We start from the raw sequence: 26,007 nt of genomic DNA on the forward strand, positions 1-26,007 counted from the left end.
AGCTTTTGATCAATCCAAAGAGACCGCCTTTAAGTAACTGTATTTCACCATACCCCTAAACGCAATCATAAGCATGTGGTTCACGGCAATTGAAAGAAATTATATGACCTTGCTTGGCCCATGTCACCAAAAGATCTAAGATCTTGACAGAAAATACAAATACTTTGTTTTATTTTCAATTTTATTTTCTACAGATGATCAAAATAATATATCATTCAAGATGCATTCTATGGAGGTCATAGCTATAGAAATTCGCCTGAGGTGTAGTGTAAAGAGTTACCTCTTGCCGTACATGGCGACCAACCTATCTCAAGTTGATGAAACGTAAACATTTCTCAGATCCAGAAATCGGGGAACCGAGTACCCGTGAATCTTCGCTACGCTTAGACGATCACAGCGGCTTGGTGTCGCTGACAGTCAATAGATTAGCACACCGCCAACGTAATCTGTTCTGATTAAATTTACAGATCTACTCCTTATCCCAGATCTATATAAATCAGCCAGTGCTGGAGGCGGGCTAGACGGGCCACTGATTACTATGATGATACGATGTTTATTCATAGAGTGACAGTCGTCACCGACTGAGCTTAGGTTTTACAGCGTCTAGCACCGAGAACTGTACGAGACCAAGCTGAATTTTCGCTTAAGTGCCTTAGTAAATTGTTAAATTGCTTTTGTCTTTCGGTCGGCAGCTATATATCAAATATGAAAATGGATATTATTGCATTTGCATAAACCGGTTCAAGTGGACTCCATCTCATTTTCAGCTACGCCTCCCCTGAATCGTTTCAGTGGAAGTCGTCTTCTAGTGAAAAATATATCAGTACCAGAGGAAATCTTCGTTGCTTGCCTGTTAAATCCAAACTACAAATAGTGACAACGTAGATCAGAGCGCATAGGGTTCTCTAAGAAACATCGGAACGAAGAGTGCAAGTGTAGTGCTAGTTTTAAGAGTAATTTGGCAAAGACCCCAATTGTCTGCTGAGCCGTGAGCCCTGATATTTGAACTAAGGATTAGAGGCCTGTTTTTGCTTTGTCTCGATCCCAAAATACATCTGTAATTCGAGCGTAATTATCTTATCTTATAAAGAAGCTTGAGAACCCTCAGACTACTGTGTTATAACCTTAATAAAAGATGAAATTGCATTTGCCATCAGAGAGCCGCACATCAATCAGAATCTCTTTTATGCAACTGACAACAATCGAAATGTAAACAATTTCACGACCGCATTATTATACAATAAATATATTCCGGCGATGCGAATCCATTAGCAGCCCATTAACAGATGATTCAGCTGATTACCATGATGACCCGTAGAGCTCTTATCAGTGGGCCAACGGGGAAAAGTGATTAGATTTTGAAAGCCCATAACCTGCTCAAGACCTGCTTTTTGGACAGGTTCACCTCAGAACGAGCCCTGCAATGGTTATATACATTTGTGTAAATCAAATAGACATTCAGCCTTATCAGCAATCCACTTTATTGTGCTCCGTCTCCGTTTGGGCCTGATAAGTCGCCCCACAGCCGGTCCGGGATTCAGAACAACACCGACGTGTGTTGCCCACAGTTGATGAGCTCTCGACGACGATCGCAAAGATTTGACTGTTTCGCGACGGGATGTGAGAAGAACAATCGGGCCCTTAGCATCCACCTTTACTTTCAAATCTCCCTAAGATTGGGATGAATCAAAGAAACAAAAACTTTTAAGGAAAATAATTTTAAAACCGATTCCAAAGTTCCACAGTGGTAGCTGAGTTATCTGTGTTTTAAAAGTTTATCAAACTTTATTATTTGTGCCGGCACAAAATAAATTAGTGGTAAGTGGAAAAGTTAAAGAAATGTTCGAGAAATTAAAAATATGTTAGACTGCTTACTTTGTGCTCAATGTTATAAACCAAATTAGAATTGTCTGCTTAAGTCTGCAATAAAGCATTAAAGTTGAAATTGCTGTTATCAAATGTCTAAATCCTAATTGTGCTCTAATTGTTTAATAACATATAACAAAACCAAAGGCTATTACTCGCCATCAATTTAAAAATTATGAGTAAATATGTTTCCATATTCATGATTTCAAGATTTTATTAACTGCTCGTGTCTTGGGAGATCCCTTATAATCTCGGGCTCCGTGTGTCATAAAGATTTGTCCGACTATCTTTGAACTTGGGAGAAGCACCCACAGAACACCAAATAGTACAAGATGCGCGATAAGCTTGAGCAGGCGAACAGCCGGAAGGCCTCCCAGGCCTCCCAGGGAAAATTCTCCCAAATGGACATAGACGAGTCGGAGTTCAACGATCCCTTCCAGCAACTGATGGAAAAGGCTGGAAACCATGGACGCTACCAGACACTCTACAATTTCGTTTTTGTCGGAGGACTGGCATTTTGTGGAGCCATGATCTACATGAACATTATTTTGGCCCTCAATATACCGGATCACTGGTGTACTGTAGCCGGAAGGGAAAATACAAACTTTTCACTGGAAGAATGGCGGGACATCACTCTGCCCAAGTAAGTATGGCTCCGTACACTCCGACCGGCTTATGTAAACACAGATTTTTAATAGACAGGCTGACAACCGGGGAAAGCTAACCTTTAGCAATTGTGAGGTGTATCGGATGAATTTCTCTGATATTGACGATTGGTCAAGTTGGAATACTACACAGCGAACCAATATAACAGAATGTGAGTATTTTTAAAAAACACGACCTTTCCAGTAAACCAAAGTTTCCTAAAAATCAAGCCTCCTTAAAAGTTTTCCTTATATTTTAACTTATTTCCGACTTACATCAAAACGATTCAGATGAGAAAGTAAATGTTAGCATAAACAACTGTTGGCGGGCTTAGTTGTGAAATTACTTTTATTCCGGTGGTGTTCCTGCGCTGCTGTCTTATAGATTTTTGCAACTTTGCACTCGAATGCATTTTACGACTGTTCCCACTCCCATTCTCGTTTTTCAGCCTGCCCAAATGGTTGGAGCTTCGACAAGACTTGGTACGAGAGCACCATCCCCACAGACCACAACTGGGTATGCGCCAAGGATTTGTTCGTGACAAATGTGTTTGTGGTGGGCCGAGTGACGGAGGTGGCCGGTTCATTTATATTGGGACAAATGGGCGACTCGTAAGTGCGCGTGGGAGTCGAAGTCCTCTTCCACTTCCTTCGCCGTCTAACTAAATTATGGCATTGTCGGTAATTGAATTTGTCCACTCTTAATACTTGAAAACCGTAGATATGGGCGCAGGTTTGTGTACTACATCAGTGTGGTCTTCTGCTCCCTGGGACGCCTCGGTTCGATTTTGTGCACCAGCTCGTACACATGGTTCCTCATCATGTCCGGCATCGTGGGCCTCAGCGTTAACAGCCTCTTCCAATCGCCCCAAATTATCGGCATGGAAATCTCACGGGAGTAAGCTTGGCCAAAGTTTTTGCGCAACTTTTATTTCTAACCCAGTCTATCCATCGACTCCAGGGAGGATCGCAGTCGAATTGCCTTCTTCCAAAGCTGTGGATGGTCCATTGGCACCACATTGATGCCCCTTCTATACTGGTGGTTGCGCCATTGGGATTCCTTTATGTGGCTCACCTCGCTGCCCACAGCAATGGTCCTCCTCTTTTCCAAGTAAGTCACGAAAACGAAGTCGAAATCTAATCACTTTCCAAGTTTATGACATGGCATTAATTGTGAATTAGTGATGCAAGTCAAAGTGTTTAACTTACTACGTTGTATAAGTTTCTGTTAAGTTAAATTGAAAAACAAAACCTATAAAGGAATCATTCAAGGTACTCCGTTTGAAAATACGAAGCCCATTGTTATTGTATTATTGATATTTTATGTGAGTTTATGATTTTATAAGTTTTTCATTTATCCCCCAGATACGTAATTGAATCCCCGCGCTGGCTGATTAGCAAAAGGCGATTCCGCGAGGCCATTGTACAAATGCAGAAGATAGCCAAATTTAATGGCCACCGCTTCGACGTGACGGAAAAGGAGTTGGCCGAAATCTACAGTCGGGAAAAACAGGACGTCACCTTCGGCATTGCATCGCTCTTTGCTGGCTGGCGGTTGGCCCGCAACACTATTATTATGGGCTTCAGCTGGTAAGCTTTTACACCGAAAGAAATCATTGTCTCAAATAAGCTTCTAGGGGAAAATCATTTTAATTTAATCCTTTAAAAAAACCGTTTTTTTGTTGTATAATTATTTATTACGCTTTCGAATGGTTTTTTCTTTTCTTAAATTTCTTACATATTAGAATGATTCTTTCACTTCCGTAGAGTAGAAGCTTGAAACTTTGCCAATTTGCATGTCTAACTGCCGATTGACTATTTTCCAGGTGCGTGGTAGCCGTCTCCTATTTCACGCTGGTGCTCTTCAGTTCCCGCATGGCAGGCAATCCGTTTCTGAACTTTTTGTACCAGAGCGTGGTGGAAATACCCGCCTACGTTGTTGGCCGCTACATGGGTAAGTGTCGCTGCGAGGCGTGACGTGACTCTGATTGGAGCAGTCCATCACGGAATTTGCAACCTTTTCCATTTTTCCCTTCTACTGATGATTTTGCAGGTGATAAGTATGGACGGCGATTCACAAACTCTGTATCGTTCCTTATCTCGTTCGTCACCTGCCTGCCCATCATCGTCTACTCAGTGGATGAGAGGTACGAGGACCTAATGATCTACCTGGCCACGTTCATCAAGTTCCTCAACGCCCTCACCTTCTTCACGGTGAACCTCCAATGCCTGGAGATTTATCCCACCTGCATGCGGCAAACAGGAGTGGCGCTGGGCACCATCCTGGCCAATGCGATTGGAGTGTTGGCACCTTACCTTGTTTACCTGGGCACCACTGTAGACATTCGAGCTCCGTACTACATTCTGGGTTTGCTGTTCCTGCTGGGCGGGATTGGCGCTCTATTCCTACCCGAAACTCTCCACAAAAAGCTGCCGGACACTTTGGAAGAGGCCGGCCACTTTGGCAAACACGACGTGAGTATTTATTTTTATCATATTACGGAAAATATCTTTTGGTTCTGTGGAATATCCGTATCACTATACACAATCTATAAACAGTTTAAATTACAAAGTGACGTAAAACCTACTTGACTTTAATTACTTTTAAAAAGTTGAACGAGTTCTTTAAACTTCTTCCGCTGAGTTGAGCAATAAACCGGGGAAGAATTTTTCTGGTACATCGACTACGTAATTTATAATCTAAATTATGCAAAGCAGCCGTAGCCTAATTTCATTTTTCACAAATTTAATTTACAGAAATTCTTCAGTCTGCCGAAACCGCCGCTGGCGGCGGACCAGGACGACGGCTTGTCATCCCATCCGGAGCTCACTAGTCTCAGACGCTCGGAGACGGCGCCTTGAAGCGGTGTGAATCCTGAATCCTCAGAAGAAGTCCTTCGAAGTTCTTGCGATGGAAATCGATGCCACTCCCGTTCACCGCGTTCACATTCTTTTTGTTGTAATTTTAAATTAAGTTTGGCCCGAGAGTATTGCGAATAAAGTATTGTTATGTAGGATGTCGTAATAAGACCCGCATAAATCACAAATCACCCGAAACCCCTACCGAACACAAAGAAATCTCTGCCGCAATGAGTTTATCAGCGCATCTGTCAGAAATTTACAAATTACCTGACGCGCCCAAGGGCCAGGAGCTGGGGTAGCTAATGCTGTGGCTAATTTAATAAATGACGCTCCACATGGCGTATGCGTAATGCGCGGCAGGCGCCTGATTTATGCAAGTTATGTATCAATTTTTATCACCAGTTGCAGGAATTGAGCCAGGTCCTGTCTCATTCGCTCTAACTCCTCTGCCTCTGGTTGGAAGTTGGCAAGTTGGCAAAGTGTTAAACTGTAAGCAGCCACTGACACCGAAAAAAGGAAACAAACTGGCAGAGCAGCAACAGGAAATACAATGTATCGAAACGAAATGAATTTGAAACCGAATTTTGAACTCTCTATGATAGTATTAAGAATTAATTTTAATGAAACTAGTAAGGAACAATTAGAAACCTAAATTTAATGTTTAATTTTTAATATTCGGGATTCGCAATTGAATTTTCCCAAAATTTTGAATTTTTAGTAAAGTTTTCCGTATGTGTTTTAAACGTCTTTACTAGAGACCGCCATGAACTATCCTTTCGTGTCTCGCAAAAAGTTTTGCTCGAGCGGCATGCCTGGAAAACAGGACGTGCAACTTTTGTGCGCAAAGGTGTTTCGTTTTTCAAGTTATTTATTATGATTTATTTGCCAATGTGGCGCGCTGATGTGGCAACGTCTCAGACGGAGACTGAATCTTGGTCGCCACCCTATATGCCGCCCTCCAGCAACTCCAACTCCATCTGGCGTGGCTGCAGCGATAAGTAAATTGTTTATCCTACTTGTGAGTTATGTGCTGCGACGGCCAGCCAGCAAGCCAGCAAGGAGCTGGGCCAGGACCTGCATCCACAGGATGAGGGTAGCCATTCAGTTTGATGATCATGTTGATGTTGGCCCTAGGTTTCTCGGGCCGGAGCTGTAATGGCCACGGCAGCTAACATTGTTATGCTTTCATAAACAGCTGAGCGCAATTTTCTGATAAGCCAGGTCCTGCGCCAGGACCTGGTGCTTGTGTTGGTGGCTATTTGTTTCAATTTATCATAAAAGGCAACGCCGGAAGTCAGCCGAGCTGCAGTTGAATGAACGATGGAAGCGAATAAGGCGTATAAGACGAGCGGCGTCTTGAAGCGGCTTAGCAGAGTCCTGGTTCAGCTCTGACTCTTGGTAAGTCCTTGGCAGCTGGATGAGCGGCATTAGAAGAGATTGCCAACCATTCTAGTCAAGAGGAGCAGGAGGCCGAGACGAGGAGACCTTTTAAGGACTACATAAATAGGACTCACAATTATCACTGTCGCCAGCAAAAGACTGCGACACCAAAAATAGTTCTTTGTTTATCTTTATCGTAAAACCAATATTATCTAATTATCTAAAGAAACTTAAAAAAAAACATGTTCAAAAAAAAGTTAAATAGCGTATTGTTTTAATTTGTTTATTTGTAAGTTGTCCTTCGTTTCTGTTTCTTTCCTCAGTGTAGCCAAATTACCCCAAGCTCGAAAATGTCTCGCCTTGGTCGTTTTCTGGACCAGCACAGTCGAACCCTTCCCTACTTGTCCTGGCAGTAATGAAAACAAATGCCCGGCCATTTGCAGCAACGGGGACAATTAAAGAGGCAAACATTAGGAGACTGCAATCTGCAATGGCAGCGAAACGAAAAGTAAATCTGAAGTGGAAGTGCAGTGCTGCAATGCTGCAGAGCTACTTTACTACAAATTTTCTGGGGCTTTTTCATATTTCACGCAATTGAGAAGGAGCCAAACTATTTGCAATATTTCAGGCTGCCACACGAACAAAATCCAGACATGAAAAATGCAATGCTTGCTTGGGCTTCCTTGGGAACTGTGGAAGGAAGGTCGGGGTGGGATTGGCAGCAAGTAGCGGGTGCCACAACAGTGATTGCGCTTTATTTGTGATAATAAAACACACCATCGCGCCGAGACGACGACGACAGAAAACTGAGGGCCGGAAAACAGGGCGGGTGGCGAAAATCGAACCGCGAAATTGCAACAAACTGCGCGTGCATTGGCCTCTGAGAAAATCGTGGGGTTGAAATGAACAGGAAGGGCAGATCCAGCGACTCCCGCAGCAGAAGTCAGGACCTTGCTGGAAGCCGGGGTGAGAATATTTAAGCTGCAACAACGTTGCAACGTTGAAGCAAATATTAAAGGAAAACACGGACACGGAGCGGCAGCGGCAGCGGGCGCAAAAGGATTTACTGCATATTTCATGTTCACAACGAACCAATTTTACGCTCTTCAAATCCTATTAGTCAATGGCCCTATGGGGATGCACCACCACCAGATTCCGAGCCACCAGCAGTTGCACCACCAACACCAGCACCGGCAGCACCAGAAATAGCAGCATCAAGCTGAAGCTCCAGCCAAGGCAGCTGTTTCGGCAAAAGGGTTGAGATTGAGTGGTGAACTGTGATGTGGGTGGTGCTGGGTGATTGGTGATTCCTCGGCTCAGATACAGCGACTTACTTGCACACATGTTCGTATGTATATTAAATGCACTCGTAAAAAAAATTCTCAAATATATAAAAAATATATAAATTAGAAAAATAACAGGGTTATTGTAAACAAGCAGGCTTAGTATTAAATTGGTTGATCAAAAATAATTGTTTCTAGTCAATTCTCATCACATTTGAATACCATTTTCTGATTCAAAAATATTTTCTACTGTGTTTATAGATACATCCTTATATATGTGCTTAATATATAAGTAAGACTCTGGCCTGGGTCAGCTTAGTGTGTCTGGCATTTCCGCACGATTATGCATGTGAGTGGCGGTGTGGCTGCTGGTAGCTGAATGGTCTGGGTGGTTGGGTGGAGCTCGTGCCTTTCGAAATGGGTGGGGATACGCCCAGTGGACAGCCCGCAAATGCCCGCCTGGAAACGTTCCTCATCAATCTAGTTACTTCGAGGGCATGAATTATGAAAAACGTGCAAAATGCAAACGGAAATTAAAATTTATATAAAAAATTGGGGGGATGGAGAACGGGAACTTCCACTCCGTTAGACAACCCACACACGATGAAAATCAAAGAAACCCGAAAACAACAGATGAAAAAACTCGGACCAGACCAGAAGCTAGGGAAATATGTATGAGAAAATTAAACATATTATCCCAGACCGTTGGCATTCAGTTTTTGGACAGACTTCGGACGTCTCCGGCACAGCTGTTGTAAAACAAACCTTAACTTTGGCCGCATACAACATTTTTGTCAGGGTCCTCCCGCTGCCACGGCTGTCCTTTATTAATTTAACAGGCTCCGGTAGTGATGCGATGCGACTTTGACTACAACTTGAACTACAGCAGAGCTGGAATCAGAAACAGGGCTCACTAGAGTGTGAGGGGTGGCGGCAACGACGGAATTCAACAAGCCATAAAACATATGAGGCAGCCGAGTCACATGCATTTTTCATGAGCCGTTGGCTTTTGTGCCCATCACAATCGTCGGACCAGGCCCGAAAAGTCCCGGATACCAGGATAGCCCCCCTCGAATTACACTATACAGTAGTAACCCCACCACGGCAACGACAACAATCATCATCAGCACCCATCCCCACTGGCTCAATAGGAGTCAGCTGGAGGCCTTCTCTTCCAGCTCCTGCTCCTGCTGCTGATTTCCAGCTCTTGGCTACACTTGAACTTACAATGACACGTTCAAGCCTCAAATAATGGTAGGCAAATGGGGTAGATGCATATTTGTTTGGGAATATTCGAGTAAGAGTTCAGTCAGTGAGTTTTTAAGATTTTTCTCATCGTTATGCATAATTCTTTTTTTAATTTAATTTTAATTTAAGTATAGTTAATTTAAGTCTTTTAATTTAAGTATAGCCTACGCAATGGACCTAAAACCTTTGAAATCAATTTTTTTCCACCTTCTGAATGCTGCCAAAAAATTTATCGAAACTTTGGCGGGATGGCGATGATAGAGATCGATGGAGATAATTTTCGAGATTTTTTAGAGGCATCCAAGTTTAGAATCCTATGTCTGTTAATTTAATTACAGCGTTTGCAAAGGATACAAAACCATCGAAATCCACTTTTGCCAGAAAACTAATCAAAACTGGCGGGATGGCGATTGTGAAGGCTATAAGGTTTATTGTTTTGGTTTTATAAATACTCACGGGATTCCAATCTTGGATTCAATGAAAGTATCTTTCAACACTGCTTCGATCCACGCCCCATGGCGCCATTTTGGATAGATTTTTCGGAAATTATATAATGAATCTGTATATTACGAGTTCTGTTTTGAAATAAAGTAAGGAAACCATAATGATTACCTGTTGTATGACATCTTCTTTAACCTTCTTTATTAGAGTTTTGTCCAAGGAAATCTTATTTAAGTCAAATTTATTGGGCTTGTATTCAAAAAGTAGACATTCGGTTTATGGTGATCACTCAGAAAATCTTAAAGGTTTCGGTTAGTATTACTAACTTAGTAAATTGACATATTCCATCGCATTTGGTGGCCCGTAAGTTACTGCACTTTCCGCCACTTTATGGGGTTTGGCCAATCTCTGCTGGCAGGAAGCGTCATAGCAATCATCAATCATCCGCCCGAGGCATCCCAGCTACAAGGGGATATCAGGGATAGACACCACCTGCATTTTCCATTTTCCGCCCGCCCTGTTCCCAACTTATTGAGTAACATTAGTTTGCATTAAATTTTGGGAAACATCTTTATTTCTATGAAAACCAACCTTACAAAGTATTTCATTCAATTGGCCAAAAACGTATGCAAATTTGCTACACTTTTTTTTAGAAAACATTTTTTTGGGTTTTTTTTTTAATTCGACTGCAAAACATTTGGCGCATACGCTGGCTAAATATTTGTTTTCCACAAATATTTCACACAGTCCATATTCTAGGGGTGTATACATATAACTATATAAATATCAGTAAATATATATATGCATATATTTACCATGTACGCTTGAATTTATTTGCTGATGCCGGGGAATCTGTTACGCTTTCACGCGTGCCCTATTTTCATAAAAATTATTTATTTATTTATTTGTTTTGGCAATCAATTTGCTTTCCCGTTTTTTTGTTTTTGTTCGCGGCCATTTGCATTTGAAATGCTTTCGGCATTAGGCTTAAATACTAACGTATGTAAATTAAAATTTGTCGATTTCTGACCATAAACTTTTGATTGTAAATATACGTATGTATGGGGCTAAGTATATATATGTTTTTGTTGGTGTATATGTATTTTGTAAATGTGTATAAATTGTAAGTCATTAATATCCATAATAAACTAATAACTATTATAATATATATCTTATAATGCCTGTCGGATGCTCATATTCGTGCTCCGTTTCCAATTAAGACTCCTCCGTCTATGTTATTTATTGTGGTCGGGCGAGAAAGTGCGACCCATGCGACTCCTTGCGACCCATGGCCAGAAAGTGGGCCCATTGATTTATGGCCAACACCGGCCGTCCTAGTTTAAATTATGATTGGGCTTACGCATGAATTAATTGTTCTGAACACCTCTCTAGTCTGGTTGTGTGCATTTTGGGATCAATTTCGAAATGCCTTTCGCTTGATTGGCAGTCATGCTATTACTACAATATATTCTCAATCAATTTTTATTATTATTATTTATCCAAATTAAAGCGAGCGTTGCAGTCTGAAATTTGACTTTGTATTTTACAGTTTACGCTTTAATTGCTGTGGTCTATTTCTGCTGATTGCTCTCATTGTTTCTGCTTTTAACCATTTAACTGGGATCTGTATCTGTGCATCTGTGTATCTGTACCTGTATCTGTATCTGAATCTATATGTATACGTGTTATGCCTATTGGTAGTTAAACAATTATATGTATATTAAACTGGCGCACAATTTTACACTTGACTGCCCGTTCAGAGTCTGTTGCTTTGTTTTCACTTTGCCTATATTTAATTTCACCTTTTTTCACTGTTTGCATTTGTTTGTTTGTTTGTCTATACTATTTCACTATTGCTGGATTGCTTGCTGGTTGGATTGGTTCGATTGGTTGGCTTGGTTAGCTGGCTGTTCTGCGTTTAATTTAATTTAAATAAAACAATCATCGAGCCCTGGCAGAGTTAATTGCACGTTAACGCAGTTCAACACAAAAAAAAATCCAATAAAATATCCTATTAAATGGCTGCAATGGAAAAGTTTTGTGGGGGAAAGTTGGATCTGCTTTAGCCATAAGGGGAGAGGGAAAGTGCTTAAGCTAATTGCTGTTTCGGCAACGGGCGATAGGCGACAAGCAGCAGGCGGAACCGGAAACTGGCATCAAAATGGCCGCCAAACGCACTCACGTAGCGGGTAAATGTTTCAATTTTCTGGCAGCTCAACGTGGCGCCGCAGACATTTAATAATAAACGCAGCTGCAGCGCCAAAGTTTTTCCGGATGTCTGTATGGCTTTTATTTTTAAAGCGCACTCAAAGAAACAAAAAATCTACATAGCACTCGAGAACTCAACTAGGTTAGTTTGACATTGAAATGCTTTAAGATTTGAAAACATAATTGAATTTACATTTTCTATTCATATGTACATACGAATATATACTGAGAACAAACTCGATTCTTAGAGTGTAGACGAATGAAAAGACAACCGCGAGCAAATGGCCATCGACCATTTTGAAGCCTTTCGGCCAAAGAGCAAACAAAATTAAAAACGAATTTCAAATGCCGTTGCCTGGCTCAAAAATGCAAATCGCATTCTCTGTCCCACACGTATATGTACACTCACTCACACATATGCAGCGCAAGATAGAGTCAGGACATGTTGCATACTTTCGGGCGCAACATGCAATTAAAATGCAAAAAAGACAGGTTGGCCTGCAGGCTGCCGAAAAACCAAAGACCAAAATCGATGCAGTGCCAAGTTGAAACGGAAATGCCAGAGCCGGAGAGCCCGGAGATCCGGCACCGTCCGTCTGTCCGCTTGTCCGTCAGTCTGTGCAACGTCTGCGGTTAGAACAAGTTTGCCAGGCTGCTGGGATGTGTGCGTTTGTGTTCTTCGCTCTGTATGGGTGTATGCGTGTTGATTTAACGTTAAGCTTGTTGGATTTTTGCGTTTTGTCAACATTCCCCCGGCCAGTTCTCGGTGCATCTGTATCCGCATTCGCAGACTGTTGCTGCGGCTGCTTTCTCGGTCTCGGGGTGTTCAAATAATTGCCGATGGACTTTCGGGGCAAGAGCATTTCGAGATTGATTCTGGTATGGAAGTGTGTAGTTTATACTGTACGGTAACGGTCGCAATAATAGCGAAAATCGGAATACACTTCTTTCAAAAATAATTCCAAAAGAAAATGAACAACTGTGACCTGAAATAATAATTTCAATAATTGTCAAAGAAAAAATGATTTTAAAAATTATCTTACAAATAAAATAAAATAAATAAAATAAAATAATAAATACAAATCGATAAATAATAAAAAAAAAATTATTTAAATCATAGTTTATTATAAGTCAAATAGTTAAAAAAAAAAAATTGTCATTGTTTGTTTTCCTAGATCCTATGTTGGTTCCAATTGGTTATTGGCAATCTGTTTAAACTAATTTAAAAAAAATCAAGTAAAAAGTCTTAGGGACTTTATTAAGTGCCATTTTTGCGACCGCTTTTGCGTTGTTCGATGTGTATGGCTTAGGCTAGGCTTACTCTTTATTATTGGTCAGGTGGCTATACTATACAGTGGGTTCAAGTGCTGATTCAGGTTGGGTCTCTCAATTAGTCCTATAGGTAAGCTTTAACTCAACGATTACTCTTTAATTCCTACGTCTATTTATGTTCCTATTGTTAAGTTATGAGTGTTTCCATATTGCTTTGTTGACTGGATAGATTTCCTGTTCTGTTTAGCCTCATCCTATGTCGATTATGCTCCTGTTTATTATATCACCTGATTGAGAAAACGGATTGATTTATTAAGGATCTAGGATCGGGATCTGGGATCCAATGTATCCGATATCTGATATCAAGACTTAAGCAGCTGCGCTGCTTAGGGCCGTATCCTAGGGATGCTTTGTGTAATTATTTAAGGGCATTTCGGTCACGTGGGTGTGGGCCACCTCCCCCTTGTTCCTCTCGTGCAGGGCCATCTCCAGAGGGGCACTGGCCGGCTTCTTCTGGGCCGCCTTTTGGTTTTTAAGCTGCAATATAAGAACTCTTAATAATGCCATGAAGTGAATGATTCTAAGTATATTTACTCTCTGTATGGTCTTTTCAAAATCTTGATGTGGCTCTGGTCGCTTCATAGTGCTACAGTTTCTTAGCCTCTCGTTTGTCTGAAAAATAGAGCAAAACATAAACTTCATTTTTAAGCTTTCTTATTCCCTCAATTTATTAAATTTAAAGAGTCCTAATAATTTTAGAGTTTAACATGATTTCCACAGAATTATGCCCACCCATGATTACTTCATTAACTCGAGAGCCAACCCAACAAATCGACACCTCAAAACAACCGCAGCCAGGGCTTCAGAATAGAAATGTCAAATGAAAGCGGCGGGGCAGCCGAATAAGTATAATGAAAGGCCAGCAGTCGAGTCCCCGAAGGACGAGGAGCATTTCCGCAGCAGACCGCATAATGAGTGCAAGTTTAGGAGCCGGAGTACGCGCTCCGGGCGACCTTTGACTTCTGGCTGGCACAGTGAAAAAGCGGGAAAGGAAATCCCCGAAACAGAGCAACATTGGGCAAAGAAAGGTAATGAGTGCCAGAGGACACGCCGCACACACAAAAGAAGTTATGTCCCCCAAAAACACGGAGCACAATTGTCGCCTGTGCCAGTGCTTAGCCCAAGTCATTTTCGAAATTGACCGCAAAACTCGCTGGGCAGCCGGACAGCCGGGCAACTGGACAGCAAAGTCCAAAAAGTCCGACCAAGCTGGACAATCTGCAGTCCTGGCGTCCACTCAGCAGCGGCAAATTGTGCTTAAATATTAAATGAACAGCCGGCGAAAGAAAAACCGGACAACAACCGTAAAACACAAAAAGTTATAAACTCTCGCCGGGTCCAAAGGACCCCAAAAAATACGGCAAGCCAAAATAAAAAAGTCCCAAATAAAAGGTAAAAAAAAAAGCAAGAAAAGTACACAGCGGAGGTACACACACAAAACAAAACACATTGGCACGCCTGAAATAATAAAAACAAATGCGAACGGAAAAAAGACAATCGTGTGTAGGCAGAGGTGGCCCCTCCATCAACTCTCTCCCGTTTCCGGGATGACAACCGCAACAAAGCCCGAAACGCGCCAAGGTGCAAATGACCAGGTACCAGGTTCCAGGTTGCGGAGTTGCGGATTTGCCAGGACGTGCTCCTCCTCGGGTCCTTGATAACGCCCCCGACAATGCGATTGGCGCTCTAGTGCTCTGTGATCCCTTTGCCAGTTGGGACACTCAAAAAAATAGGTATACTTTTCAAGCAACTACTATAGGCGCCTAGAAAAAGTCAAAATGTCTTTTAAATTCGCTCATAATGTCATCCATTTAGATATTTAAAATCGTATAGTATTTTGCAGTGTAAAGTTCTACTTCATCTGCATCTGCCACCTGCACTTGCAGCGTGCCCTTTCCCATCGACAGTTCATATCTCGGAGTCTGACATTTGCATCCGGCACATGTCCTTGTCCACTGACCGCCCCATTCTGTCCCACCTCTTGGCGTTATTGCCATTGTCTGGTTTGGACCGTTCACCCGGCGCAAGTCAACGCAATTAACGGTAATTGCCTTTTATCGGCTTAGCCTTGATAAAGTTTTCCCACCCCAGGCTCCCACTTTTCCCCACCAAACGCGACCTCCCCAACTAGTGTTGTTGGTCCTGCGGCCATCGTTGTTATTTGTAGGTTTACGCGGTTTTTATATTTTAATTTAATTTTATAAGTAGTCCGGATCCCGACCGCCGCTTCCCAGCCAGGAGGGGGAGGCTCTGAAACTTGTCTATGGCTAAAATTCGACATTAAACAGAGCAGCGGATGGGCTGGGCATTGGAAAAGTTTTTGTTTTGAATGCGGCTAGGAAATGCTTTGAAGTTGGCTCCGAATTATGGAACTTTTTATGGCATTCTAGGGAAATGGGTAGCGAGCAAGTAGACGGAGGGGACTTCAGGGGACATCCGATCTTCAAATAAGGAAGCTGCCAGAGAAATGCCAAAAACTTTAAACATTTCCTTAAATATCAAGCACCTCAAAGAGTTTCGGATGCTTGACCTACGAAAGTGACACTTATATTTGTCACCACAACGTATTTCTTCACGAAAATTATCTATGTATATTTTTTTGTTAACTTTTTTCAAAATAAAGTCAATTCCTTAACGACCATTTCAAAATTTTTGTGGCCCATTTCAAGATAGGTCCTCTACGGAAATGACAAAATCACACATGGTGTGAGTTGTTCCTAATGGAATGACCTCCGACTCACCTTCAGTTGCATTCCCTCGCCGGCGTTCAGTTCATCTCCACTCTGCCGAAGGCCGTTCAAAAATCGGGCGAAGACCGTGCGCCGCTGCTTGTGTTTGTTCCGACCCTCTGCCACAGATACAAATCCAAATCCGGGTTCAGGTGCAGAGATGCAGATACAGAGTCGTGAAAGAAATGAAGCGAACAATCAAATCGAGAATCAAACAGACATTCATTTGATTAACCAGACAGTCAAAGTTGAAGCGTAAAAACCAATTTAATTGAATTAAAAGCCATAAAAACCAAACAGCCGACAAACTGTCTCTAACCGCATCCACGGAAGGATCTCTCTCACCTGTTGCCGAAAAGTCGTAAAAGAAATTGGACCGCGCTCCCGGGTAACTGTGCTGCATTCCGTTCAGATTCAGAGCCGATTTCGAGTCGATGGCATTCCGGGCCATCCTATTGGCCAAGTCGTTCTGCGTGTAGCTGTAGATCTCGTTCTCCTCGCGGTTCGACAGGCAGCTGGATGGCTTTAAAAATTTACAGCCAAAGGAGGTTTGGAAAATTGATTATTTTCTTACTAAACACGTTTTTATTTTTGCAAACATAATAAAAACTTTTGGGTGGATTTCTTACAGTGCAGAGCCATATATAACCGCGCACATGTGTCTGCATAATAAACGAACTCGGAATGAATTAGAGTCTGATTAGCTCGGGCGGTCGTAAAAGCCTCCCGCAGGCAAAGGAGGTTATAAAAGGTCATAGGGTACCAGGAATGGCGTCGCTTACCAAGTACTTGCCGGGCACATACAGTGGCTGGCTGTGGCTGGTGGGCAGCACCGAGGAACCGACCAGACCCCCGCTCATTCCCGATCCGCTGCAGCTCGGCCCCGCCATCCGATTCCGGCTGAGCGTGTGGCCAGTGGAGATGCGAACGTGGCGCTCCTTCCACTTGGACAGACGCACCTGCTCGATGGCGTCCAAGACGTCCTCGTACGGCATGTTGATCTGTTTGCTGTAGTGGGCGGCCAGTCCTTCCAGGTAGCCTCGCTTGCCCTCCTGCAAAGATAGAATTAATATGGATTCACAAACCTACGAGATATCCTACATATCTTATTTAAAAAAGCTCATAAAATCAATGGAATCTAATTAAGATTATCTGATTGATTTCGGACTTCCCCAAGACCCACATTTCTCATCTGTATGCTTCTACGGACAGATCCTGAAGGAGAACTCTGAGGCCAGGGTCAAAAGTGGCTGTCTAGAGGAGAAAGAAGGTCGCTAGGTAGCCAGGATACAAGACAGACACACACAAGTGTTAATATCTTCCGGTAATTAGCGTGAGGTTGCCACTTAAATGTGTCCTGTTTGACATTCAAAGCGGTCACTGAAGCGGCAGCATCGTGCTCCTTTATGCTGCCACTGGCTTTGACTGAACCCCGGCATCCGTATCTGCATCTGTGTATCTGAGCCTGCACATGCACCTGCCCCTGTGCCCTGCACCAGCCCAGCCCAGCCCCTCGTGCTTGGCAAATTCATTTAGCGCCGCATTCAAGTAATGCACATGCAAACATTTGTGCTGAAATGCAACTTGTCTGCAGCTGTCAGTCAGTTAGACACACAAATACACACACAGACAATCGCACAAGCGCCCTGGCAGACTCACAGATACACCCAGAGGGATGTCTGCCTCATCAGCGCAAAGTGCAATTAGTTCAAGTTGCAACTCGCGCCCAGACAGCTCGACTACACAGTGGGCGAATGAGATGGGCGGATGTAAGCCAACAAGTCTCAGAGAAAACTACGGCAGACACCTTTCCTTGCCGCCGGCTTTCCCGCTTTCTCCACTCGCTGTAATTCCATTTGAGCCTTAAAGTAACATTTCAATTTGCGCAACAATCGTAAATATTTAACCACAACTTGGCAAACAAACTATTTCGCAAGCAAGTACTTCCAGAAAAATAATAGCAACTAAAGCTAATTACAATGCAAAGCAGCGATTTCTGGAGCTCTGCTTGCGGAAAAGTTTTGGCTCCTGCCGAAGGAGATGTCTGCCTTCCTTGACAGGAACTGCCAAAGAGATATGCACAGAAAACAAACTCTACCTCTTTGAATCAAAATTATGATTAATTAAAACACTGCAGATACGTTTGGGAGGGAACCCTGACTAAAATATGCTTTTCCAAGTGCCTTGCTAAAGGAGGAGCTGAAGCGGAACCCAAAGAATCGCATGTCCTGCATACTAAGGAGCTTTCTCGAATAGTGTCTGCGAAACTGTCAACACTCTGCTATGCGCTCAATAGGCGCCACTGCCTCTGCGACACGCCCATTTCAGCTGAAAGCACCACGCCCCCGAGATGAGGCATGCCTCTTCAAATAACTTTAAATGTAGATGGGCACGCATCTATTTGCATTGCATTGAGATTGCATTTCTTTTGGCGGAATGCAGGCGTACCTGAACCAGTGACATGCTTTCAGCCAACTGCAGATAAAAATGCACAGATACACCCGCCCCTCCCCCACTCGAAAAATGTGGACAAAAGCCAACGACTCATCAGAACCAGCCTGGCTGACAAGTGCCTTTCAATATGAATTTATTCACACAGACACACTGGGTGGTTCTTGAAATAAGCGAAGGGTTTAAAAGAAATATATGTAAGTTTTCCCGAAACCAAATATTAAATAAATCTGATATAAAAACAACATATTTAAGAATCTCCTACAATCTATGGAAAAGCAAAATATTTAATTTTAAATTTTAAAGTTCAAGTTCAATACATTTTTTAGCCACAGTAGTTTTTAGTCCATACGTGTGGTTCTATTTTCCATAAAATTCTACGCGGTTTTTGGCCGGCTGAAAATTCCAATTTGCTGGCCAGGCCATTTTGGCCGATCGTTTAATTGCTCCCCCCACAGCTCCCTTCCCAGTGCCGGCGAATCGTGACCACAATGCAGAGCTTTATCTCTAAGCCAGCAGCAGTGACCAAAAAATACGCGCCAAAATAAACAAAATTAACGCAATGCAAAATCATTTCCCCGGCCAGGGACCACCGACATGCATATAATAAAATAAACAAAAACCAGGAATGGGCATGGGCTGTGGGAGGAGGTGCTAGAATGGGTCAGGAGGGGACTTGGGAATGCTGAGGTGGCCCAGCGGGTTGGCCACTCGGTTTAACTAAATTAAAATCGTGTTAATTTCACATTAGAGCGCACACAGAGCTCACTGGCTCCCCAAACGCCTGTCACACATTGCACACTGCAATGTTATGGCGGTCCTGGACCCTGGCCACCCGGTTTCCTTCCTCTCTAGCCCCTAACTAGCCCCACGTCTATCCCCACTTCTCCCGGGGGGCTCAGTGGCAGCATGCAAATTGCCAGAGCCCTAAACAAAATGACCAAAGATAAGAACAATCGCCTGGCTTGTTTTCGTGGGGGAAACTATTATAAACCTGGAAATAAATTATGTTTTAAACAGGTGAAAATTAAGGTACTAATAGAGCTCTGGGGTTAACTCAATCAGTGTTTTAAAATAGCTAAAAGCTGCAGAAAATAAATTTAAAAATCTCAAACAATCGATCGAGCTGTGCCCTTAAAAGTGATGTGCCCCACGAATCTATACTTACCGGAGTGGAGTATGGGTGGGCAGTGAGGCGAATGCCATCGGCCTCGAGATGTCGCTTCATGACCGCCTCGAGCTCCTTCATGGTCACCGGCGTATCACAGTCGGTGGCCAGGATCTCGTTGCTGCTGCTCAAGGACGCCGCCTTGGGGTCGTTGATTAGGACATAGACAATGGCCGCCCCCTTCTCCCGCAGCATCCGCACGTTCTTGAGCAGCTTGCCCCGGTGCGAGGGCGTCTCCACCCCTATGGCGTCCAGATCGATCTCCCCGATTTGCTTGCAGATCTCCAGCTCGTCGTAGCCATTCTCCAGAAAACTCTCCCCATACTGGCCCATTCCGATGGTGCGCAACCACTCGCAGACTATGTTGGTGGTGTGGTGGTGCGGCATGGTGCCACTGGAATGCGCGTTCGCGTATCACGTGGCCCCACTGCCGAGGGGCAGATCGAGCGGTGCAAACGAGACCTTGGCCAGGCGTTGGTGCGACTTGGACGCACTGGGTGCCCCACATCCGCTAGCTGCTCCACCGGGTGTCCCAGCCGCAGTGGCAGTTCCAGTGGCAGCCGCCTCCGGTTGATTGCAGCTGCTGGCGGCACTGCTGCAACTGCTACTGGATGTTGCTTTCATAGCAGCGGCAACTGGAAAGTGTTAAACGGGATACTCTGAGGAAGAAATCAGAAAATATATTAATATAATTGGCTGTTAAAGTTCTATACATGTTTAAAATAATCGACTTATTAAAGTTATAAATGAATAATCCAAAATGCATGCTACTGATTAAATTATTACGGTAGCCAACCCCCCTAACTGCAGTAATGAATTAAATTGACTTATTGTGGGCAAGGAAAGAGTGGCATTATTATGACGTTCATTTGCCAAGTGCAACAGTGCGTATGCGTAATATTGTTTCGACTACTTCCGGTGGCCAGGGTGGCCATTAAATCGAGCACCCCCGCCCAGACAGGTGAGGAGACGGCAGAAACTGGATACTGGATACTGGAAGGTCAGGGAGGGTCAGGGGGTGGACTGGCATATCAATTTGCGTTAATAGCAGTCATTGTTCACTCGCATCGGGGGAGACGGAGCTCTGAGAGAGTTCTGCCTATCCCGGAGTCCTCCGCCTATAAGCACTTAATGATAATGCTCGGTCATGTACACGGGCCACTAAAACACTTGAATATGCTTAGCCCCGGAAGCCACTTGCATATGAATAAGCCACTTAAAATGACAGATGGACCAACACACACCATCCCCACCCCACGCACGCATATCCTCCGAGGATGTCGGGGAGACTGGAAGACTGCGCCCTCGGGTCACAGACGAAAAGACAAAAGGAAGTCGCCTAACTATTTGCCAGATCCTTCTCCTTTGTTTGTTGTACATACATATATTTGTGTGTTTGGCTGTAAAAATATTTTTGCTTGTCGAAAAATGAAATGCAAATGTCTGCTGGCAGCAGAAATATTGTCCAGCCAGGTGGCACGACTCCACCCACCGACTGACCCAAAAATCCCACAAAAGACCCCAAAGTGAAAGTAGAGACCAGGGGGCAGACAATAGCATAATGAAAATAATGTGGCTACAGTTTGCCCAAACACACAAAACACACAAAATGCTGCAGCTGTCATTGAGTGTTCTTAGATTGGAGTGGATCCGTTGGAGTCGGTGCCATTGGATTTCCTGTTTTGCCGGCCCGTGGAATTATGTACAAGAATTCAGATTTGCCGTCCAAAGTGAGAGACAACTAATTGACCCGGCTTGACTTGGCTTCGTCGCATGCCTCTCATATTAATAAACACATGCTGGAACAAGAGCCAGGAATGCTGCTGGATGGACAATGGGGCGTATGAGTAACCTCTGCCAAGGGGTTGAAGTCGTCGGAGATGACGATGCTTTATGAAATCTTATGGAGGAAAATTGCTGAAAGGCTCTAGACCATGAGGCAGGGGTACACTGATATTCCAGCCAATTTGAAGCCATTTAGGAATTAAAATGATTTCACTAAGGCAGTCACTAAAATAAGGGGGTTATCGATTTCTGGTAAAGAGTAAGTACAAATAGAATATCATGGAAAGATATGGCACTTCAAACGATATTTATTTATTTATGTAGTGTCTTAAAGACTCAAAATTTCCAAAGACGGAATCAATCCAAGCAAAAATTCTTTAGCTAAGTTATTCAGGAGGCAGCTCCTTCTCGACTACGCCTCTGGATGAGTCCTCGGCTGCTGCAGCTACAAATATTTAACCACACTTACCCATCAATGCCCCCTCTCTGAAAATTTTCGGCACATTGTTAGCATAATAAACACATAATAAAATGCAAAAGGCAAAATCAGTAAAGTCAATTTTGAAGATGTTTTGCATACGCAGCCGAAGTTTATTTACGAGCAAACTGCCGTTTGCCGTCCTGCCCCAAAAAGGCTGCAAGTTGCAACTTAATGAATGTCGGATGCAGCCTGTACCTGGACGGGATATGCCCACCCACAATGTCATATGTGCACTGCGTATGTATAAGCTGCGTAATTACATGAATGTTGGATTGGAAATTTGCATATGCCGCAAACTGACTCCGATAAGCGTCTTAAATTTTCAATTTCATTGTTCATTAAGTGCCAAATAATTGTGTTTGCCAGAAAGTCCGGCGATCAAAGGTGTTCGTTCGCTCGGCCTACCCACATTTTCCGTTTGTAATTATTGTGCAAATTTTGCGCAACTTCCCCTGCATAAGATTTCCTGTCCTGTCCACAATTGTGATTGACACTTTGAGGCCTCTCAGGCGTGTGAAAATTTGCAAATGTGCAGCGCGCTTTCTCCCTAATTACCCCGCTTCCCTATAATTTTGGAACCTATCATTTATAATTTGGTGAGAGCCTAGCCAAACTCCTTGGACTGCCCGGCACAAAATTAAACTGAAACAACACCATATGTGTGGGCAGATAAATACAAACCTATGCCTAGGACAATGGTTCTATTGTTTACGGCTTTCGCCGTCACTTTTTCCATGCAAAATTTTCAGCCCGAGTAATTAATTTTAATATGAAAGCCAAACATGCGCGCTCTAACAATTGTCATATAATTTGCCGTCTAGACAGTGGAAATTTAGTATTTTCAATTAACTGCAATGGCAACTGCGAGCTGCAAGCTTGCCTCTCAACAATGCACACAAAAAGGCGCACTCCCAGCCAGGAATGGGAGGTGATGATGAGGGGCAGTCCTGGAGCAGGAGCCGGAGCAGGCACAGAGCAGGTCCTGCATCAGGATCCTGTAGCTTTTCTGGCTGACTGCCATGTTGACATTGTATGCTCACAAAAAAATATACTTTTCAAATCTATTTAGACTCTTTGATACCTGTAGTTTGAGATTTCAAGAGGATATTCAAATTTGTAACCGTACCCGTTACTAATAGATCTGAATACAACACCGTAATATAAATTATTAGAAAGTCTTCAGTACATTACCGTGTATTCTATGTTAAATTCAAGTATAAACATAATCCGTCTCCTGATGAGACTTTAATGCTACCGACCTTTCCCATTCGAATATACCCCTCGATCTACCAGGTATGGAGGGGAAATCGACCCACTCCAGAGTTCGTTGTAGCGAAAAGCGAGCCGGAGCGAGAAAGAGCTAGAAGGACCGCCCCTTGCAGCCTTGACTCTGGAGTAGCAGGCGCTCAGCAGCCACCAGGCGGCGTCCTCAAGGTTGGCAACAAAATTGCAGTGCCAGTCACTCGAGATGGGTCAGGAAGGGGGGGCATACAGAGCGGAGGGGCTCGTGGAGCAATGTCAGTGCACCTGACGCTGCTGCGGCTCCGGCTGCACTTGCTACTCGGCGAGCTCGGTTCAACTGAACTCAACTCGACTCGGTCCCCTTCCCAGGCCATTACAGTGCGTATTGCGGTTGTCGGAAGGGAAGCCCTGCAAATACCCCCTCCCGAACACGCCCTGGCAACCCCTTCCTCGGCTTCGATTTCACTTTTTTCTTTTCTCATTTTTTTAGCCCCGCTCGCACTCGTTTTTTAATTGAAATTTCATTTGCCGCGTTTGTTTGCACATAATTACGAATCGGGCGACTTTTGTCGCTTGTTATGCAAATTTTAGACAGGCTCATGCCCGCGATGAATGGGTGTAAAAATTTGAAAAGAAGGGTTCGTTTTTGGGGGCTGGGGGAAGGTAAGTGCATGAATGCACATCTTGCATTTTTTTTCTGATGATTTTTCGGTTTTCTGTGGTTTTTGTTGTGGCAGGAGATGGCCCCAAAAAGGGATTGGGGTCTCGCTGGGTAGGGACTGAAAAGGAAGCCATCCATCTGCAGAATCTGCCCGCAGCATCATCAGCTCCATTCAGCGCCAAGTATGTCTGCTTGCTAAACAAATGCGCCAAGAACTAAAAACCCATTCAAATAGTGAGCGGGGAATTGGCAGGAGTCGCAAGGACTCCAAGGAGCTAAGTAAGTTTGCCAACGGGATAACTCAAACTGCTACTTGCAACATTGTGGGCACAAGGAATGTTTTAAATTAAAGCCAACTTCAGTGGCTGCAAAATTTATTCAAAATATTTGCTGAAATTTATTACTTAGCTGTCAGAGCTTAAAATTAATTACTCAAAAAGGTTTTGTTAAGGACTTCAGGGGAATATATCTACATTGTCTGATATATCTTATTTTTCTCGTAATCGTGCTTCCAATGAAGTCTCATCTACAAGTAAGTGGCTCTAGCCAACTCCTCCAGAGTCATAAATCCGTGCATTAACCCCGGATACGGATATGCAATTTCCGCAAACTTTGGGCCCCCCCATGTTTTCGAAAATCAGGCATGAACCCATTGGCTGCTGATTGAGTAATCAGCGAATAGACCCTGTAATTCCGTAATTTACTTACGTTGCGGACGCCGTAATCAATAGGTGGGTCCTGTGAGTCCTTCTCTGGTGTCCTGCCCTCTCAAGACTTGCAACCCACATTCACCGGCACACACACGAGGGCACACGCGGAAGTTAAGCGGTTTAGGAGTCGCTGCCTATAATCAAATGCTGCGGCACTTCATTTGTCGGGAATTGGCCGACTGCCCGTTGCCCGCAGAGACATAATCCCAGTGCCGCCCACTTGTTGGGAGAACCCGACCGCAGAACAACAGCTGCACAGAGAACTAATCATTGTAATTTCGAATTAATAATATTCCAAACAAATTGAATGATCAGTGAAGTTGTGAGAAACTAATATCTTCTGTCCTTATTTGTCTTTTAGAGTTCAATAAATTAATAAAACTAATAAATTTTATTAGTCTTTAGCAGTTATTTTTGTAGTTTAAACTTAAAGCTTTTTTCTACTTTAAGGTACTGTTCGAAATATATATTTAAATATTAAGTACACTGAATTTTGAGGACTTTTCTATACATTTGTTATATTAATTTAAAATATTTGTTTCCATACTTTTCTTGCTCTGCACGGAACCCGTCCGTTCAAATACGCACAATTGCCGGACGCTTGATTTACGGCATTGGGCACTTTTCGGTTTTTTTGTATGTCTTTGCAACACCTGCGAAACAATGCAAAAACTGGCCAAAAAACGGTCGCGAAAATGGCAACCGGAAAAAATACTGCAACCGGAAGCGGGGAAAAGTCGGAAGAGCGGCAAAACGGCGGGCAAATTACGCGGCCAGTCCCGACCCGGATCCTGGCTGATTGCAAGGCGTACGAACTGCCGAAATTGCGAATCGAATAGGCGAATTGACGAATCGACGAACGATCCAGAATTGGAATCAAAATCGGAATCGAATTCGCGCTGCAGAAGCCGGGCAGGAGTGTGCTAAAAAAACGCAACCAAAGTATGCAAAGCACGCGAGCGTACTGAGCCTCTGCTGTCTGTGTTTTTGCATTCGCAGCCAGAAAATCGCAGAAGCAGAGCAGAGCAGCCGGCGAGGAGCTTCTCGAGGAAGGCCGTGCCGTGAACATTAACGCTAACGTTAACGTTAAAAAATTAAGAGAGGGGGTAGCCAGCCGAGTGATGCGGAGTGGGGCACATCGGTGGCGATGGAGGTGGCTGGTTGCTGGTTGCAAGTGCCCGTTGTAAGCGATACCCAGGAGGGAGGTTTTTGCGAGCTCAGAGTTTTTCATTTTTTTTTTTAGTATTTTGTATTTTTGCACCGTGCATTCTCTTTTTTATTCCAGCTGCAGCCACCCCGAAGTCGGAGTCGGTGTGCCACAGCCTAAGAGCGGAAAGTAGGTGAGGCACATGAGGCCGTCGCTTGGGGGATGGGAGGGGCGCCGTGGAGGGCCGCCGGGGCGAGAGTGTTTACCCCGGCTTAGACGGCTCTGACAGGCCGTCTGGGCTCCAAAGCATGAATGAGTTGTGGAAGCAAATGAAGTGCCACGCCAGCCGACTCGACGTTGCAACCCGCA

The 26,007-nt window shown here is 43.7% G+C and overlaps 2 protein-coding genes across 2 annotated transcripts; one reads left to right on the top strand and one right to left on the bottom strand.

The window, feature by feature from the left end:
* The first annotated feature begins 874 nt into the window (after window positions 1-874).
* LOC6500853 (carcinine transporter) lies at window positions 875-5,567 on the top strand. Its single transcript, XM_001953999.4, has 10 exons — window positions 875-1,818; window positions 2,077-2,509; window positions 2,565-2,683; window positions 2,960-3,122; window positions 3,232-3,408; window positions 3,472-3,621; window positions 3,876-4,100; window positions 4,337-4,464; window positions 4,564-4,985; window positions 5,268-5,567. The coding sequence occupies exons 2-10, from the start codon at window positions 2,199-2,201 to the stop codon at window positions 5,370-5,372; spliced, it is 1,800 nt and encodes a 599-aa protein (XP_001954035.1). The 5' UTR covers window positions 875-1,818; window positions 2,077-2,198; the 3' UTR covers window positions 5,373-5,567.
* A 4,708-nt stretch (window positions 5,568-10,275) lies between these two features.
* Window positions 10,276-25,451, bottom strand: LOC6499735. The gene is made up of 8 exons (XM_032449743.2): window positions 25,039-25,451; window positions 24,490-24,754; window positions 19,613-20,271; window positions 16,776-17,045; window positions 16,339-16,516; window positions 16,006-16,112; window positions 13,799-13,876; window positions 10,276-13,741 (listed from the first exon to the last, which is right to left on the bottom strand). The coding sequence occupies exons 3-8, from the start codon at window positions 19,997-19,999 to the stop codon at window positions 13,604-13,606; spliced, it is 1,158 nt and encodes a 385-aa protein (XP_032305634.1). The 5' UTR covers window positions 20,000-20,271; window positions 24,490-24,754; window positions 25,039-25,451; the 3' UTR covers window positions 10,276-13,603.
* Between the last annotated feature and the right edge of the window lie 556 nt (window positions 25,452-26,007).

Source organism: Drosophila ananassae, chromosome 2L (genome assembly GCF_017639315.1).
Source record: "Drosophila ananassae strain 14024-0371.13 chromosome 2L, ASM1763931v2, whole genome shotgun sequence".
NCBI classification, from domain to species: domain Eukaryota; kingdom Metazoa; phylum Arthropoda; class Insecta; order Diptera; family Drosophilidae; genus Drosophila; species Drosophila ananassae.